Source organism: Gouania willdenowi, chromosome 7 (genome assembly GCF_900634775.1).
Source record: "Gouania willdenowi chromosome 7, fGouWil2.1, whole genome shotgun sequence".
In the NCBI taxonomy this organism is placed as follows: Eukaryota; Metazoa; Chordata; class Actinopteri; order Blenniiformes; family Gobiesocidae; genus Gouania; species Gouania willdenowi.
Genome location: NC_041050.1, coordinates 37,205,357 through 37,224,992, shown reverse-complemented (window position 1 = coordinate 37,224,992; position 19,636 = coordinate 37,205,357). Strand labels below are relative to the sequence as shown.

Below are 19,636 nucleotides of genomic sequence, written 5' to 3'. Positions count from 1 at the left end.
AATCTGTAAAATTAGGCATTAACCAAACAGAAAACTAAGTCTACTTTTAAAACCTGAAACCTTTTTCCTTATGTTTATATCAAGTATAGATATTGTAATTTCAATTTTAATTTAACAATTTATCAACAGAAAACCACTTAATTAACTCAGCAAATGAATTATACAATGATGAGTTCATGTTGTCACAGTCCAGTCATTATGAGCTCACCAGTATTATTTTGGTTTCAGTCCTTTTCCCGTGCGTATTGTGCAGTGCACGTTTCAGCTGTTCTCAGCTACGTTGGGGCGCCAAAAACAATGTCACCACGCACCCCGCCCTCAGAGCGCTTGGGTAGATCGCTGCAACAGTATAGGCCCACTGTTTGGGAACCACTGGTATAAACAGAAACGCCTCTCAGTGCTTTGGACTGATGCTGTGGTGCGTTCAATGACCACACTGGGACTACTGTAGTACATTCAAAAAGTGCAAAGCAGTTTATGAGAAAATGACATTAACTGTCCTATTACCCTCAAATATTACCAACACATTTTATACTTGGGGTCAATCTGACCCCAGAGATGTCTGCCTCCAGAAAATGATTTTCAGAAAATTGTTGACCAAGTGTTTCTGTCAGACACTTTGTTTATTTGTTGAATACGGGGTTCCTGCGGATTCCTAAAACGTCTTAAAAAGGCATTAAATTAATGAATCTAAAAATAAGGCCTTAATTGTCATTAAAACATCTTAAATCAATGTTTCAAATTTCAGATTTTAACACATAATAAGTATGATTTTATGATTGTAATTAGTTTCACATTTCAAGATACATGTTAACATTTGTTTTTAATATATATATATATATATATATATATATATTTAAAAAAACATGGGAAAATTTAAATTTAACAAATATTTTTCTTAATGGCTTTTCATAATAGTTTTTATTTTTTGTATTTTTGTTGTTGTTTTATAGAGTTTTGGCTATTTTTGTAGTCATCTTGTGTTTTTAGAGTGATTTAGATTGTTTTCTGTTTTTTGTGTGTACAGTATTTTACTCTCATTTTACTCTAATTAATCTTGAATAGTTTTCATCCAAATCTTAATTTTTAATACAATTTCTGTTGTGATGTTTTGAAAAAGTTTGTCGTTACAAATTCACAGGTTACGATTAATCCTGATTGTCTGAATCTGAGTACAATGATCTTCTCTTTAGATGTGATGTTTGTTTGATGATTGTCAGACAGTTCATCATGTTACCATACATGGGTTGAAGTGGATATAAAAACCCATCAATAGTGAGTAGTTTAAGCCACAGCATGGTCATGATAATTGGATTCATTATTTGAATTTCAGAGACATTAATGTTGAGCTGGTGACGTGGAAAAAACATTCCTTTCTCTGAGGTAATTGGAGTTGTTTGGATCCTTGAAATGTCCCCATCTCATTCAGCGATTGCACTTTGTTTTGCCCCGACACAGAAAATAATATTATTACATATTCTTTAATCCATTATTTAAGAATATGAAATAAAAAAATAGGTAGACACGTACAGTAAAGCAGTGATTGCCAGTAACCTTGTCTGCACTCAGTCCTTGGTACGTAGCTTAGCCTGATATGTCTAGTAATAATAAAATATAAAAAAATTACTGATTAAAATTATATCTTTATATTTTCAATCGTTTTTTTAACTTAAAAAAAATCAATACAAAATTCAAGGATTCAGGGTGTTTGTCATTATGTCCATGAACATGTATAACACAATTATAACATCCCCAAGTTTCCTGTTAACCCTTAAAGAATATATAGAGTAAAAGAATATTAGTGTAAAATAATACAATTAGATAAACACCAGTAATATAAAGAGAATATATACAAAAAAATAATACAAATATATAATGATATACAAAACAATAGTGTCAACAATAAAGCAGAAATAGATATACAGTGCAGGAAGGGGCAGAAAGCTATAATAATCATTATTATTTTTCAAATTAAAACACTACATAATATGTTGTATGCTTTCACTTTCTCAAATATAAATCTAGTTCAAATAAAACAGCAGGATAAAAATATCTGAGCTGGTGCATATTGTCACTTTTTATTTGTAACACAGTATAATAAACATGATTAAAAAATGAATTTTAGTAATTTGTGATTTAAAAAATGGGTTCATGACAAGAAAAGTTAAAATAAAGTTAAAATATGGAGAAAAACAGTGATTTTTAAACACCATGTTTTCAGTTTAGTTGTTTCACTGATCACATGTCAGTGTATATAATATATGTACAGTAAGTACCTATCACATGTATATATATATATAGTTACTGCATATGCATGAACACATTTGTGTTGCTTTGTACACATCCTGCAGGGCTTTTTTTTAATGCACAAATCTTCAAAGCACATTGAGCAGGTCTGTGGGGGATTGAGTCGTCAGATTGAAACCAACTTTTATATTCTAGTTTACAGTGTACTTCATCATCATCATCATCATCATTGCACAAATAGAGGCTTTTTCAAACCTTTATATGTTGTTGGATTACTGTAGGATATAGAACCATCTCCAGCTGCCTTTTCTATTCACTTAAAAAGTCAAGGAATTATCCTGTAGGAGGTGTTCTTAAAATATGCAACGACAGAGGATCACATTTATTTAAGGAAGCCACATGCAGAGAAGCAGCAGGAGCTCAGATGAAATAATAAAAACCCCGCTATTGCCTAATAAGATTTCCCTTAACCTCAGTATAATATAAAAAAAGTCACCATTTTGTTGGCTATAGTCCAACATATCATGTGATTTTAAAGAAGATTTATGGCTCTGTTAAAATATATCCAAATATGTCCAAACCCACTTATCCTGATGTTCAGTTTAGTTCTATAAAAGATGGTAAACGAACAATTTCAGGCAGCACTTTGACTTAAATATATACAAATAGAAAGCTTGCTTTTTATCCATCTGAATTGTAAATCCATCTGCAGGGATGTATTTACATTATATCTGGATTGCTGTGTAGGAGCTAATCTACTCCATTTAAACCTGATTGTTGGTTTTGTAAATGGTTTTAATGTGTTTGCTACATCAACACTCCTCCTCCTACACTTTGTGGACTCACATGGTGACAAACATGGGGGAAATGTACACGAGAAACAGCAGGAAAGTTAATGCTAATGTTGGTAGCCACAAACATCATTGTGACCTTGTGAAGCAGAATTCACCAAGCGTTGGTTTGTTCACCCACTAATACGGAACATGCGCTGGGTTTAGACCATGGTGAGACAGGTTAGTTTTACCCTACTGGTGATGTGTTGTTGCTATAGCAATCCTGCTGTTTAATAGGTTTTAGGTTGTAAGATCTGATTAAGATTTTTAGTTTTATTCCCCACGTAAAGCGTCTTTGAGTGTCCAAAAAAGTGCTATACAAGTTTGATGTATTATTATCCCCCGCCATGAAGTGTAAGGGGGTTATAGGTTTGACCTCCGTCCGTCCGTCCGAGTTAAAGGGGACAGCTTTTCTCAGAAACTGTTTAAGAAAAGAGAACCAATTTTGGTGTGTGGCTTCAGGGCATCAATACCTTGATGGAGTTTGAAAATGAGAAGTATTTCTGGAATTATTGCCCTTGTTCCATTTTTCTTTACTCTGGGTGAGTTTGTGTGTTAACACTGTTGTTGTAGTAGTCAGAAGTCCACCATCTTGAAAGCCCATGGCCTACTGGTCTCTACTAATTAAGTTCTTGTATTTTCAGCTTGTAAAAACACATGCTTGTGACTATGTTTACATGTTCAGTTTGATCACACTTCTAAGACTGTGTTTGTGAAAGTTGAGCATAAACGGTGTTATATAAATCACTGCCGATCGCGGTAAACGTTAGCATGAGCATATACATGGGTTTTCCCATAGATGTTAGCATGAAGCCAGCGGCCTTTTTATATTGTGGTATTTATTATCCAAACAACAACATACAAAGTGTGGAAGGGGGATATAGGTTTGAGCTCCGTGTGTCTGTCCGAGTTAAAGGGGACAGCTTTTCTCAGAAACTGTTTAAGATAGGAGAACCAAATTCAGTGTGTGTGGCTTCAGAGCATCAATACTTTGATGGAGTTCGAAGATGAGAAGCATGCAATTATTGCCCTTGTTCCGGTTTTTCTTCTTCTTCTTCTTCTTCTTCTTCTTCTTCTTCTTCTTCTTCTTCTTCTTCTTCTTCTTCTTCTTCTTCTTCTTCTTCTTCTTCTTCTTCTTCGTCTTCTTCGTCTTCTTCTTTGTCTTCTTCTTTGTCTTCTTCTTTGTCTTCTTCTTTGTCTTCTTCTTTGTCTTCTTCTTTGTCTTCTTCTTTGTCTTCTTCTTTGTCTTCTTCTTCGTCTTCGTCTTCTTCTTCTTCTTCTTCGTCTTCGTCTTCTTCATCATAATAATAATATGTTGATTCCAATGATGTTTGGACAATAGAAATAAAAAAAAAGAAGGGAACAAAACAGACACAAACGCATACAAGACACAATAATAAATACAGGTGTGCATGCTTTTATGATTATTCAACATATGTTTAGAGTGACCATATTTAGATTTCCAAAAAAGAGGACACGGGACGACCTTGACATTTTCAAAGTACTCAAGGTTTTCTTGCATCTACCATATAATGGCAAAATACAATATAGTAGATAAATAAGTTGTTATTGATCATAAGGTAACAAAGACTTGATCAAAAATAACTTTATTATGCTTTATAACAATCTGTCCTTGGAAAATCTAATGTCTACCTTCTTAAAAAGTCTCAATCATTAAAAAAATGAGAAACATCTCCTCAGAGAAAGTAAAATAAATAAGAAAACTGAAAACTGAAGGCTTACACAAACAGTAAATAATTATTAAATATACACGTCAATAAAAAAAAAACTGTTAAAGTTTACATCCCATGGTCCCATGCTGCCTTTGAACTTTATTCTGTCTGTTGTCACGGAGACAGGAGCTGACGAGGGTCTAGACCTGATGATGGAAACTTTACTTTAACTTCCTATATTCTAAGTTTCTCCTCTCTGAACCTCCATGGAGGTTTGATCATCCAGGAGGATCTTCATCATGATATTTATTCATTAAATCCACCAGTATTTGGTCTCTTTTAATCCATCTTTAATGTTTCTGTCATGTGTGAATAAAATTACCGTAATCACATGATACTGGCTGTAAAGAGCAACTCATTAGCTTTTAGAAACTGCTGGAATTTCTCCGATAGAGCAAATATTCCCAAGTATTCCCCTAGATGCGTTCAGGGTCCCTGGGAAACTCGGACATTTTGATAAGTTTGTAAAATCCGGACAAGACATGAAAAGAGGACATGTCCGTGTAAATCTGTATGTATGGTCACCATAATGACATATAGTATATGTATACGTGGCAAATATGGAAAAACATTTCCTCTGAAGAAGAGTATAGTTAATAACTGTTATTAAAAACAAACAGAGTCCATTAGGAAGAAGAAAGATTTTTTCTTTTATTTTTCTGTTTCTATTTGTATTTATGTTTAACTTGACTTGTTTTTTTTTAATATTTTTTAAGGACAATGTCTTTTTGCAGTTATTACCTTGTTCATTGTGTTTCTCCTCAATACAATAGTTATAGTTAAGTGTATTTGAAGGAATCCCTTATCCAAATAAATTAATATTGGCTTATTGAAAATCATCATTTATGAATACATTTTAAATCAGGCTTTAACCATTTATTTTATTTATTTATCTTCCATTAGAGCGGCTTTACATGTATTTTATTTTACCGTCAAAGTGGTTCATTAGAGTTAATGTTTGTCTCATTCAGACAGTAGAGGAGCAGTTAGTAAACTATGGCCATCATGATCATAGAGCGAAACATGTCATTGATTTGGTTTATAATAGAATACGGTATCTGCTTTTGTGTTCTTTAACTGTCCATAATTTAGTTATATATATATATATATATATATTGGTATGTGATAATACTAATGGTTCTCTTTTCTTCCACAGGTTACATTTAAAGGTGAAAATGGTAAACCAATGGCCATCCTACAGGTGAACGTGGAACCAACGCCTCACGTTGTCGACCAGACTTTCCGACTGTACCACCCTGAGCTTTGTTTCCTGAAGAAAGCCATTCGCCTTCCCCCATGGCACAACCCCACAGGTTACCACGGCAACGCCCCATCACCCATTATTACTCCCACTGCCATCACTGAATCCCATTCTGTTTGTTTTACTTGTAAATTATTGCGGTTTCTGTCAGGGTTGGCGTCAATTACATTATTAAATTACAATTATGTCCATGTTCAATTACGACTCAATTACAATTATGTTGACTGGCATATTTTTCCAATCATTTAAAAATATATTTATTTAAATTGAATTGTGATGTTATTATATAGTTATATTTATCATAGTATATTTTATTGTATATTTCCTGTAATTTGTATTTTTTTAGGGTGACATTTGAACATTCTGTCCTGGGACTACAGATGAAAAATATCCTTTTGGATAAATCTGGCACTGTATGGATATTATGTACACTGTCTCTGTTAAATAAACCAATGAGTAAATAGAATTATAATTATTATATTTCCTTTTAAACTCAAATACAATAAGGTTCTCAATTACAGTTCAATTACATTTAATCACAATTACTGAGCATTTGATTAAAAACCCATAAAACATAAAACTTCCTCTTGTGTTAGCTTTCTGTTAGCATCTCTGATATTAACAGATCAGTTAAATCAACTGTAAAATACACTAAAAAACATCACCTATCATTCAATTTGTTTCTCATCTCTTGGTTTCCTTGTTAGGCTTCCTAATCAATAAAAAATATTGATTTTAATATTTTTGGTGTGGGCATCAGAGCCTTTTTTCTCTCAGTATACCCCTAAAATACATATTTTTTAAATGGTAAAATGTTCCTCAAAGGTAAACTTGATATGAAACATATTTTAATTATTGTTAACTATGTATGTGTGTAAGACATAGAACTGTAACTTATTTAAGTTTTTATATAATTTCTAGGCCACTTACAAAGTAAATAATTTGAACTCAATTGCAATTGAATTTATGATTACAATAGAAACAGATTTTTCCAGTCACAATTATGTCATAATTGTAGTCAATTATCAATTACACTATTACAATTATAATTGACCCCAACCCTGGTTTCAGTTTAGTTTTGCACCTAAACAACAATACATGCACTTTCTGACTCCTCCCAAACAAGCATGTGTAAATATTTGGGTGCATGAATAACCAAAACAAAACAATATTGAAAGACATTTGAAAAAAGGGTAATGTATTCTTCTTTAATTGTGTTGCACTTTTATCCGCATCAACAAAGACAATCTACCGTATGTGGAAAGTCTTATTAGAAAGAGGTAATAACAGCGTTGGCAACAGAGGAAATGAAAACAGCAGAAAATAATGAAATAAAAGGGAATGAAACACTGCAAAAGGAGCGCGTGTGTGTGTGCGTGCGTGTGCGTGTGTGTGTGTGTGTGTGTCATTAGATATGACTTACTACCTGCATAATAATGTCAGATATGGATTTATTATTCCATTATTTTTTCTTTTCATGTGATTCTATCCCCAGATGTGGATCCAGATCCTCAGACGCACATTTCCGTGCGCTGCAGTGACCCCAACATCATCTGCCAAACCAGGATGATGGTATTTCATATTTCATACCTTAAGGCAGCGTGATGGTTATGTCGTTAGCACGTTAGCATGTTAGCTTTAGGCAAGGCAAGGCAAATTTATTTGTATAGCACATTTCATACACAAGGCAACTCAATGTGCTTTACATGATAAAACATTCAATTGTTCAGAATCAATAAGAACATTTAAAATCATCAGTAAAATCAATTAAAATCATAAGTAAAATCAATTAAAATCATCAGTAAAATCAATTAAAATCATAAGTAAAATCAATTAAAATCATCAGTAAAATCAATTAAAATCATCAGTAAAATCAATTAAAATCATCAGTAAAAATCAATTAAAATCATAAGTAAAATCAATTAAAATCATCAGTAAAATCAATTAAAATCATAAGTAAAATCAATTAAAATCAATTAAAATCATCAGTAAAATCAATTAAAATCATCAGTAAAAATCATCAGTAAAATCAATTAAAATCATCAGTAAAATCAATTAAAATCATCAAACAGAGGAAATAACAAATGATTAATGATCGAATAAACCAAATCTTGTACAGTGACCAACATACTACTACAGTGCTTCTCAAAGTGTGTGGCATGCCCCCCCCGGTGGGGAATGGAGGCATAACAGGTGGGGCGCAACAAACAGGAGGGCTTTTTAGTACGTTTTTTACAGTTTTCGAAAAAGTGTACGTTTCGCCTCCAGTATTTTTCTTTTATAGTAAAAATATTTAACCATACATGTCGTATATCAAAATGATCATTGATTTTTTTTTTTTTTTTATTAAAATGTACTTCTTTTATCATGCCGCTAGGACTATAAATGCATTTTTTCATTGACAATAAAGACATTAACACTAAACAAATTTACTACACACAAAGAAAGTAATAATAAGAACCTAAAAATGTAGCAGAAATTAAAAAAGTGTTAAAAAATTAGACTGCATTAAAAATATCCAGGATTGGACTGGGACTTAAATTCCGCCCCGGCATTTTGTGTCCATACCAGCCCATGATCTACATTATCAGTGACACCATGTAGAAGCTGTTATTAAGTCAGTGATTCTCAACATGTGGCATGTCCTAATTTTAATTATTATACCCCAGAAAACCTTAAAAGGGGAACATTTTTAACCCATTTTTGCATATTTCCTTTGACCATTTTGCAAATTCATTTATCCAATTTTTTTCCCCTTTTGACACTTTTTTTTCACACTTTTGCTTCTTTTTGCCAATATTATTTTTGTCACTTATCAAATTTTTGTCTCTTAATTTTTTTGGGCCACTTTTTATCCAAATAAGCTTACTTTTGCCCAATTTATACCACTCGTTTTCTTTTTTACGACATTTTGCCTATTTTTGTTCCACATTTTTGCCCTTTTTCACTATTGTTTGCCACATTCTATTAATTTAAGCTACCGTTTCCCATTGCATACCACCTGGTTCTTTTTTATTTGCCCATTTTTGGTCACTCTTGACAGCCTTTGGCCCATTTTTGTCACTTTTCACTCTTTTCTTGCCACGTTTTTGGCAATTTTGGCCACCACAAGTAGTGGGATGATGCCCTATATGCCAGATGGACTGTCCACCCCTAGATATGTGACCGGGAACCAATTGTATCATAGAACGGAACAATAAATAAATTTTCAATAGCTAACTCAAACAATAATTTCCTTTTTTTGATTATTTATTTGCTTTTTGGCACAGATTGCAAATAAATATATTTAGTTTTATTTTTTTTTAATTTCCTGTATTTTTGACTACTGCACTTTTACATTTAATTTTAATGCAGGTGATTAGTTCAGTTAAGTTTTTGATTTATTATTAAATGTGTTATTTGTTCTCTTTTTGATTTTCTTAAGCTTTTTGGCACAGATTGCAAACAATGTTTTGTTATTTCCTGTTTTTTTAGACTATAGCACTTTTACATTTTTTTTACACATTTTTGATTTATTGTGAAATATGTTCCCTGTTAGTTCAATAAATTAAAAAATGTGTTTTTTGTCAGGATTATGTGGGGGGCACAGGTGGGGCTTGAAAGTTTACCTTTGTTTAAAATGAGGAATTCCCCCCCAAAAAGTATGAGAACCACTGTAACTACTAGCAATGCACTCATCACTGAACTGTTATTTGTAGAAAACGTTGTAGATGTAACACTGGTTCGTGTGTATTTTCTCTTTTCACTGCTATGTTGTTTTCTCTCTGTCTTCTTTGCAGGTGCCTGGAGAGCCTCAGGACGTGTACATTAAAGTTCCCGGGAGTCCCAGTCCAAACATTAAAATGTTCTTTGTCATGGTGTACATGTATGTATCAGGAAATGTAGCGGCACAGTGTGCATACATAAGCACACACACTAATACACACTGAGGAAGACGTATTTCACACAGATTAAATTATTTACGCCAGCTTTGATCTATTTACTAATGAGATGGAAGTTTAAGGGTCAGAAAGTCTGATTCAATCACTGTTTATCTCAGATTCTGCAATAGATTTATACACAAGTTTGATTCTCCATGTGTTGTTGCATATTTACACACAGGGATTCTGGTCAGGCATAAAATAAAGAACAGTTCACATCTTATTTACATTACATTTTTCAATTTAAAACTGTTTCAAATCGCACACTAACGTATTACACACTCAATGAGTAAATACTGTCTGTTATTATATACTATAGTATGATTAGGATGATGAACGTTCCCACTGAAGTATACTTCCCAGTTTCCCAAGATGCATTTGGAACCTACAACCACAAAAACCTGAATCACACTGAGGCTAAATATCTCTGTTGATTCTCCACCTTTACTTTGAAAGTTCTGAAAACATTTGAAGTGAGAAAGTGACCAAGTAGAATATCAACATGAGCTCATTTGATCCATAAAACTCACGTAGACACATTTCATGACGACATTTCGGAGATTTCAGAGACATCCCATTGTGCTACTTACACAACTTCCAGTTAGCTTCAAAACAAGAGCCTTATTTACATGAGAGTTAAAATCTATTTGAAGAGGAGATGAGATGCTTTTATTTTGAAAAGGGAATGTTTGATTTTTAGCTTGAAACTGGTCCCATGATGATTTTACGTTTAGTTTCTTTGAATTTCCAACTGAGAATCGAGTTCAGAGTTGCTTTGAATGTAACATCAGTGTCGCAGAGATGATGGTAAACTGTTTTTTTTTTTTTTAATTTTAACTATTTGTAACTCACAATCATAATCCTGGTGTAGGTACTGGTGACCACCGTGCATATTTCAAATATGTCCCAATACAGTATACATCTGGGTATTTCTCACATACTCAATCTTTTCACTACATACTCATTTTGACATCTGACTTAGTATGTGATTTCGAACAGCCTCGGTATTCTGCATTAGCTTATCTGTTGATGAGACTCAGAAAACTGTACTTGTGTGTTACTGGAGTTTCACATGTTTGTGGGTTTCATTGAAATTTACAAACCAAATGTGGAAGATTTAAAATGTGTTGAAATTCTGATGCTGTGTCCTTAGAACACAGGCCGTTGGTTCCAAAAAGAACACAACAGCTTACCAAATATCCCCAAATGATCCTTGAGTGCTTTAGTGTTGTAGCGTAGCTGCGTAGGTGACTACATCCTCCCACACGCTGTGTCAGCTCAGGCCACTGAGACTGATTCTCCTTCATCTGAGAGGATGGAGCTGATGTTCCTACTCATTAAAACGCAAACACAGCCATAGATCAGCTCTTTCCTCCTCTCCCACCTCGTGCAGCACCCACCAACCCCCCTCACAGCGGACACTTAATTGCTCTTGATGATGATGTTTCTCCACAGTGACAAGTGGATGGCGGCGCCCTCCCAGATCTGGAGGATTTATGTGCATTTCTTGGAGCGAGTGGACGTCAGCTGTGTGACGGGCCAGAGGAGCTGTCACTCAGTGGTTCTCAGAGGGAAACAGGCTCTTCGTAAGGTCAAATGTTACTCATCACATCCCCAGGAAGTTGAGGTACACCTGTCGTGATAGCTGCTCTCTAAGCATGGGGAAAACATTGCTCTTTATCCTCATCGTTCCCTCCCGTCTGATGTCAGCACATAAACCTGTCTGTTCTCTGCATGCTGTGTTTGCAGCTCTTTTATTAATAGTCCCAACTGCGAGTATAACATAGACCCTCCTATTATCCTCTGGGTCATTTTCACCCCATTCAATGTTTATCAATTAAAAAACAACAGTTGACTATTTTATTGGTACATTTGATTTAGCCTAAAATGATAATGATAATATTTTTTCAATGTGCTGAACATGTACTGTATTGAACGCAATGGTGGGGTCAATTTCACCCCAAGCTGTTTTAGCTGTGTAAAACTTGTTTGTCTGTGCATGACTCAAATGATATTTCCCACACTGTTGAGGGCGGGGTAATCTAGTGAGGACATTGGTAGTTCATGCAAACTAAGGGAGGAGCAAACATATAAAAGCATGCATGGCTCTTTCCTCTTTCTCTCTTTAAAATGTCCTCTAGGAAAAGGTTTACTGTCAATGAGGTTTTGGAACAGCTCTTTCACAGTGAAAGTGGTGTAGCGTAGAATGTGTCTGAGACAGAGCGATTATGTTGAGGAGGACCCTGATTTTGAGGCATTCTCATCCGAAGTAGTGAATTAATATGATTATGAGATGAAGGGGGTGGGAGGGGACCACCAACATAAATAAATATGGGTCATTCTGTGAGAGTCATGAATGTACACCCCAAACTAGAAAAGATTTGAATGAAAGATTTTCAAGATACACTAACTCTAAAACTGAAAGTTTGACCTGATGGTGGCGCTGCAGGAAAGGTCAAAGGTCATATCATCACCACAACCAATAGGGTTCATACTCTCGTGCAGGGGTTCTCAACTGGTCTCACCCTGGGACCCACATTTTTCCACGGCCAATAAATCACGACCCACGTTTTTCAAAAATAGCAGTTGAAAACACACATTCTCTTTTTTAAAACATAATTCTATTTATTTTCTTGTGCAACATGCATTTCACAGCATGCCTGTCAAAATAAATGTTTTTTTTTTTCAAAATATAACAAGTCCAACATCGAGAGACTTTAATTATTTTTTTATTTTTTTTATTTATTCAGTTCATTTCCGACATGGTTGCATTCAAAGAAATTCATTTGACATTCAGAGCAAAATCACATCATTGTTTTTTTTTTTTTTTTTTTTTTTGTCCTTTTGCATGCCGGTAAGGGCGACAGAAAAAAGCATTATGCTTATCCAGATCCGTCCCCTGATTTGAACACAGATAATTTTACATCCAACCTCGTTATTTATTCTTTTTTTACCAGCCGTTCGCGCCCCACTCAGTACAGGTCCGCGACCCACTTTTGGGTCCCGACCCACCGAGTTGAGAATCACTGCTCTAATGGTCATGAATATTGTCAGTAAATTTGAGAAGATTTGGATCAAAACTATTGAGGATAAATGAAATCATTTTCTGGAGGCAAATATTCCTGGGGTCAGATTGACCCCAGGGGTAAAATGTGTTAGTAATATTTAAGGATAACTGGAGGGTTAAAAGTAATTTTTTAAGTTGTATAATTAAAACCCAGTCTACCCTTCGGTAAGACTTGTTATTGCTGTCGGAGCATCTTTTTTGATTTGGTAGATAAACATAGAGAATGATGGTTTTTAAAGCAGTCTTTAGTCTCTGTTGGGCTCAGCTGGATTTCAAGTATTCTATTTTTTTTTTGTTGAGTTTACTACAAATCTCAGGTGTTCCTATTATTATTATAGTTTTAAAAAAACCTTTGAGTTGTAGTGGAAGTGTTGAGTCCAGCTCTTTAAACACACCAGAGAAATCAAAGAAACAAAGGTGTTACCTCCAGGATTCTAAACACTGTAGCTGAATACACAAAACCTATTTAGAACCCAGTTGGATGAAATGAACAAGCTTCCAGCAGAAACACTGTGTCTATCCAAACCAATCACTTTACTGCAGAGATCGGCAACTTTTATGACTGCGAGGGCCACAAAAATGTGATCTGAGACATTCAGAATAATGACAATACAGAGAAGAACAAAAGGGTTGTATTATTGGAGTTATTTTGTGCATCTTTGTTGTTGTTTGGTGTATTTTGTTTCTCTTTCTATCATTTTTGTGTTTCTGGAGTTATGTAATGTGTTTTTTTTTCTCCTGTCTTTTTATGTCTTTTCATGTGTTTTTTGAGTTATTTTTTACATTTTTGTTATCCTATTGTGTTTTCATCTTTCCTTTTTTGTGTTTTTGGAGTCACTTTGTATATGTGTTGTTATTTTGGGCATTTTGTCTCTCATTCTAGCATTTTTATGGTTTTAGTTATTTTGTGTATTTTTATTGTCTTCTTTCCTTTCTTTTGTGTTTTTGGAGTCATTTTGTATACATTTCATGTTCTTTTGTGTATTTTGTCTCTATTATTTTTTATCATTTATCATTTTCATTGTAGTTAAAAATGTTAAACACAGCAATGTTCTAAGGGTTTTTGAAAAATATTTCGTATTTGCAAATTTACATTTATATTATGTCTATAATGTGTTTTTAGTTACATTTATGAATCAATCAATGTCAAATAAGGACAAACAGAACAGTTTTTTATTGCAAAATGATCTTTTCCAAATAATTTTTTTAGATTCATAAGAAGAAAAATTAAAAAGCAAAAGTCACTTTTGTCATAACTTCAGGTTCAAACTCAACTCATTATCACAAGTGATGGGATGCAGATTGGCATCGTAATGGCTCTTTTATAGTCACTGCATTACTCGCTTTATTTGCTTCTATCATGACTTTCTGCAATCTTTCCACTTCTTGTCACGACACAGTTGGAAATGATCTAAAAAATTAGCAGCGCTGTATTCTCTCTGAACATATTGAAATGAGTTCCAGGAGTGTCGGAGCGCTCTCTATTTTTAATGAGTCTTTTCTTATTAGTAACACATTAAACTTCTCACTAAAGTTTAGGTAGAAGGTGTTTCCTATTGTTTCAGCCTAGTTAGAAAAAACAACAACCTCACAGTGAGGCCCAAACGTTGTTTTTCTCCTAAGAAATTAGGCTGAAAAAAATGAACAGATTGTATAGTGAAAGATTGAAGCGTGTGCATGATTGGACCAGCTTTGATGTGACTCTCAGCAGGTTAGCTAACTGTAGAATACTTCGGAGGAGTCTTATAAAACAGGATCAAGCTCAGCGTCAGAGAATAGCTTTGCTTTTCCCAACAGATTGAAAAGAAGCTGAACACTAAATCTCTTTCTCACATCCTTATGTCTGTCACTTTTCTGCCTCTACACCCTTTTTTTTTTTTATTACCTTTTCCCTCAAACTTCATTTGCCGTTTCTATTCCCTTCCTTCTTGTAATCTGAACTCCTCCTTTGTCAGTTTATTTATTTTTACTTCGTTTAGCACCTTTTTTCCAAAATGTCCTTTTAAAAACGTGGTCTTATCAAATTCACTGCTACTCTTCCACTCTCTGCCAATCTCCTCCAGTCTGTTGGTCAATGCCTCTTCTCAGCCTTTATTGTGTCCTCCTCATTGTTGTTCTTTACCCAATCAATTCTGGGCTGAACTGCCAGACTCAAACAAACCATTTACAGCCAAAGCTTTTTCATTACAGGTGGAGCCGCTGGTTGTGTTTGTTTTGCCCCCTGCAGCGGTGCAGGAGCTGCACTTAAAGGTACAGCCGTGGCAGGCTGGCAGACGCTTTCTCTACGTCAACGCAGTAGATGTGGAGCAACATCGGCTCATCACCGCCTGGATGCTGTGTCTCAATGTGCATCGGCCTGTCCTGTCTAAGGTAGGGAGGTGCTATATGTGGAGAACATGGGCGGAGCCATAGTTTATAAGCAGGATGTTAGTGACTTAATTCTTGTTAGCATAAACACCAAAATTAAGGCTGTCACTTTAATGCGTTAATTGCGATTAAATAATTACAGGAAAAATTAACGCCCTAAAAAAAAAAAATAACGTCGGTAATGGAATTTTTTCAATCACTCCAAACAGTGCTGAACCTTCCTTATTTTAAGAGTTCCCAGTCTACCCATAATACTGATGCAACAGGCTACAACACAAGACGGGAGACTGTCGAGCTGCTCAGCTTCGTTTGTGTTAATTTTGGCTTCTAAAAACACTGGATGGAAAACTAAAACCTAGTGTGCAAATTGTGCAAGAAAGAGTTTTCCTTGTAACCGGAGCTTTGTAGCATCCACTACCACCTTCACCAAACTTAAAACTTTAAACATTGATTTTTCCTGTTAATTGTGTTGAAGCCAGAGCTTTGCCTAAAATATATTAGTCAACCTTGTTCAGAGACAGAATCTCACCAAACATTTGATTTAAAGATAAACATATTCTTTGAGTTTGTGCTGTCTTTTAAACAATTCTGTATTAAAACTAAGTTAAATGTAGGGTAGGCGATTTTCAAAAGCTTGCATGATTTTGAATGTAGCCTCCCCAACGGCTCTGCCTTTACCCCCCCCTTCCTCCCCTTTGTGCTCCGTCTCACTCACATGCATGCACACAGCTGCTGCAGAAGTGGAGCTCAGCTCATCACTTGTATTGTGTAGAAACTCCATTGTCTCATGTCTCATTCAGCAGTAAGTAAACAATAAACTTGGATCTAATCACCTACCCTAGTTTTAGTTGATGAAAACACATTCTAATATATACTCTATTATACATCTGGACCAAACCAAGTTTAAAACAACAGCAGAGCATGAGAACATACAGAAAGCTTTGTTGAGGAACAGCTTGTCATGAATCATGGCAGTGAGGATTAAACTTTTACAGCTGCTCTTTATTCTCATCCTAAAAGCATTGATATGATGAGCAGCGCTGCTAAATGCCAGTCTACCTTAAAGCCACTGGTGATTTAGTCACTTTTCATTGCTTGAGTTCTGTGAGCCAGCCGTACTCTCACAATCCCTTTATGGCTTTTGTTAAAGAAAGAGTGAGTGTAGCAGATCCCAGACCAGCACTCAGAGCCAAATCCCTCCATAAATGTCTGTTTCTGAAAGCAAAACGTGTGTGTGTGTGTGTGTGTGCTCACTTTTATAAAACACAGAAATACGGTGCAATCAAGTTTGATCAAATGTTTCAAATTTAAGGGAAGTGAACAACCATGAGCACCAGCTAGTTTGAAAATAATACGAATAATGGAAATTCAAACCATGTTTATAGGTTTTTCTTTTTTTTTTTTTAATGCATACACAGCCAATGTTTTTAATACTCTTGGTCCTTTGTTATTTCAGAAATAAAGAGTTTGATTAATCCAAAAACGTATAAGGATTAAAAAAGACACATGCTAGATAATTAAAAAAACAAAACAGAAGCAACACAATGCTGCTATAAAAACAACGGCAAAAAACACTCGTAATTATTCTGAATGGTGACAAAAGACATATTCATAAAAACATAATAGTTTTTTTCCTTTATGTGTTCAGTCCTGAGTTTAAAAAAAAAAAAAAAAAAAAGAAATCAGAAATATAATGCAAAGTAACGCAAGGAAAATTAATTTTATTTTATTTTTTATTCTTGTATATATCGGTATTAAATTTGTATATTTGTATTAATGTTTGTATTTTATTTTTTCTACTGTAATGTGTGCACTTATATTTAATCCTTATTTTAACTAACAGTCCCTTACTTGATTATGTAAGTCTTTCTTTGTTGTGTTTATTTTTTCCATTTGTAATATTTCTCAAACCTCTGTAACAGTACTTTCGACATCGATTGGAAAAGCTGTTAAAGGCTTTAAAAATCAATTCATAAGCTAATGAGGAGCCTGAGGGGGGGATAACGTGGGCTGATGTCTGAAGCCCTTTGATGGGCTGATACTTCCCACAGCAGTCAGAGTCCTGTTTTTTGTTTCTTAATCTAGATTTAGTGTTTTGTACATTTTTTTAGTTTAGAGGGTGAACACTGGGTGTGATGGCCCTCAATAGGGTTGGCCCCCAGTTTCCTCCCAACATTTGTTCAGTTTGGCCTGGGTCTCCAGTCTCTTTTGTTTCTTTGAGTTTTATTTTTTTATTCTGTTGCTACTTTTTTAAGAACTTTGCTTTAGTAAAACACATTAAAATCTTTAACGTGTCAGATCCCGGACAAGTCCCCACATTTTATGGCCACTAAAAGGTAGAACGTAACTGAACAAACAAAGACACAACTGAATAACTTGGCTTTAATCAATAATTTAAAGTGTCTTTAAAGACTTTAAAGTATTTCAAGTCTCAGATCCCAGACAAGCCCCCACTTGTTACGGCCACAAAAAGGTAGAACGTGACTGAACAAAAACACAACAAAGATTGTGCAAACAGACCTTTTTTTCTAGGCAGAGCACTTTTCAATAAAGATGTGGGGGAGGTAGGAATCCATGGGTTGTGCCAAATCAATGTAATTAAAAAAACCCCAGCCTATCAACCTCTCTAATCTCTAATCTGAACAAAAAGAACTTAAAAAGGCTGACTATCTAATCTACAAAAAGAGTCCAACTAAAAGTACTTTCAAACACCATTGACCATTATGATGTGTTTATGTGCAGGCGTTTGAAGTGTCCATCCCAGCTGGCAGTGGCAGCTCCAGGAAAATCACCTACACCAACCCCTACACCAACAGCCGCACATTCCTTCTACGCTCCGACCACCCAGACCTGCTCCAGTTCAAAGAAGATACATTTCAGGTGAGATAAAGCATCAGGCCGTACAGTGCCTTCACTGGGGTTAAGGGCACAATCAATACTCTGAGTAAAGCTAAGACATCAAAATCGCACACTAACATATTATTCATATTAAGTCTGACGTCAAAATGAGTATGTAGTGTGTTCATATTAGATAGTGTGGGAAATTTGAGTATGCGAGAAATACCAGGATGTATACTATATGAGGACATTTTTTAAGTATGCACAGTGAGCACACTAGTCATACTCAACCGTCCCATGATGCATTGCGAGTGGAACGTAAAATCATACCGTCTTCAAAACAATTTTATAAATAAAGCTCTTATTTTGAAATTAACCAGAAGTTTAGTCAGTAGCACAATGGAGGGTCTCAGAAAACCACTGAAATGTGTTTCCGTGGGTTTCATGGATCAAATGAGCACATGTTGATTTTCTACTTGGTCACTTTCTCACTTCAAATGTTTTTAGAACTTTTAAAGGTGGAGAATCAACGGACATATTTAGCCTCAGTGTGATTCTTGGGAAACTTAGTACACTTCATCGGAAACACTCATCATCCTATTCATCCTTATATCTAGTAGTAGTATTAAGTCATTGAGTGTGTAGTGTATAGTATGTTAGTATGCAGTTTATGACACAGCCACATACTCAACCTTTCCCTTCATGGTGAAGTCCATGTCGTTATCAGTGTCACTCATATTTATTTAATGTTCAGTCTCAGACCAACACAGATCAGGAATCTGGGGTTCATGGGGTACCAGCAGTGCGCTGTCTGTGTTGAAATATTCTTCAAAAATTAAAGTACCACTTCCAGATAAATCTAAACATAAAACTGGAGTGCTTCCTGTATAGATGGGTAGTTTAAACTTTCAGAACACTACCTCAGCAGTTTTTCTAAGTGATTTTTTACAGATTTATAGATAGCCCTCTGCTGGCCGTTTATAAGGCACTTAAATAGATCAAGCCACATTTAATGTTTGCCTCCGACAGCCCTATTTTCAGAAGAAACCCCTGGATATCTGAATTATAGGCTTTTATTGAGCAGCTTGGACAGATGGTGATGGGTTTTTGCCAAAAACACGACACCATATTTCAACACCGACCTCAGGAAGAGAGGATAACATAGTGACGCACACCAGTAAAGATGATGCATTCATGATGAATTCAGCTAATGCCTGCAAAGAAACATTCAAATGTTTGGAGAAGAAGGTGTGGGAACCCCTAAAGGGGAGAAGAAGGAGGAAGTGGATGAACATTGTAAGAACATTCAGACCCCGTCCACACAGAGACAAAATGAAAAACGCTTTTCCCTAAAATGGATAATTATGTGT

General features: G+C 35.0%; 1 protein-coding gene across 3 annotated transcripts in view; it reads left to right on the top strand.

Moving 5' to 3' along the window:
* nphp4 (nephronophthisis 4) overlaps positions 1 to 19,636 on the top strand; it is a 222,765-nt gene that overhangs the window by 197,572 nt on the left and 5,557 nt on the right. For all 3 annotated transcript variants that reach the window (XM_028453910.1, XM_028453909.1, XM_028453908.1), the window contains 6 exons: positions 5,970 to 6,126; positions 7,570 to 7,646; positions 9,854 to 9,939; positions 11,450 to 11,621; positions 15,252 to 15,431; positions 18,171 to 18,308. In XM_028453910.1, coding sequence (XP_028309711.1) covers positions 5,970 to 6,126; positions 7,570 to 7,646; positions 9,854 to 9,939; positions 11,450 to 11,621; positions 15,252 to 15,431; positions 18,171 to 18,308 — 810 coding nt within the window. The remainder of the gene's footprint in view (positions 1 to 5,969; positions 6,127 to 7,569; positions 7,647 to 9,853; positions 9,940 to 11,449; positions 11,622 to 15,251; positions 15,432 to 18,170; positions 18,309 to 19,636) is intronic.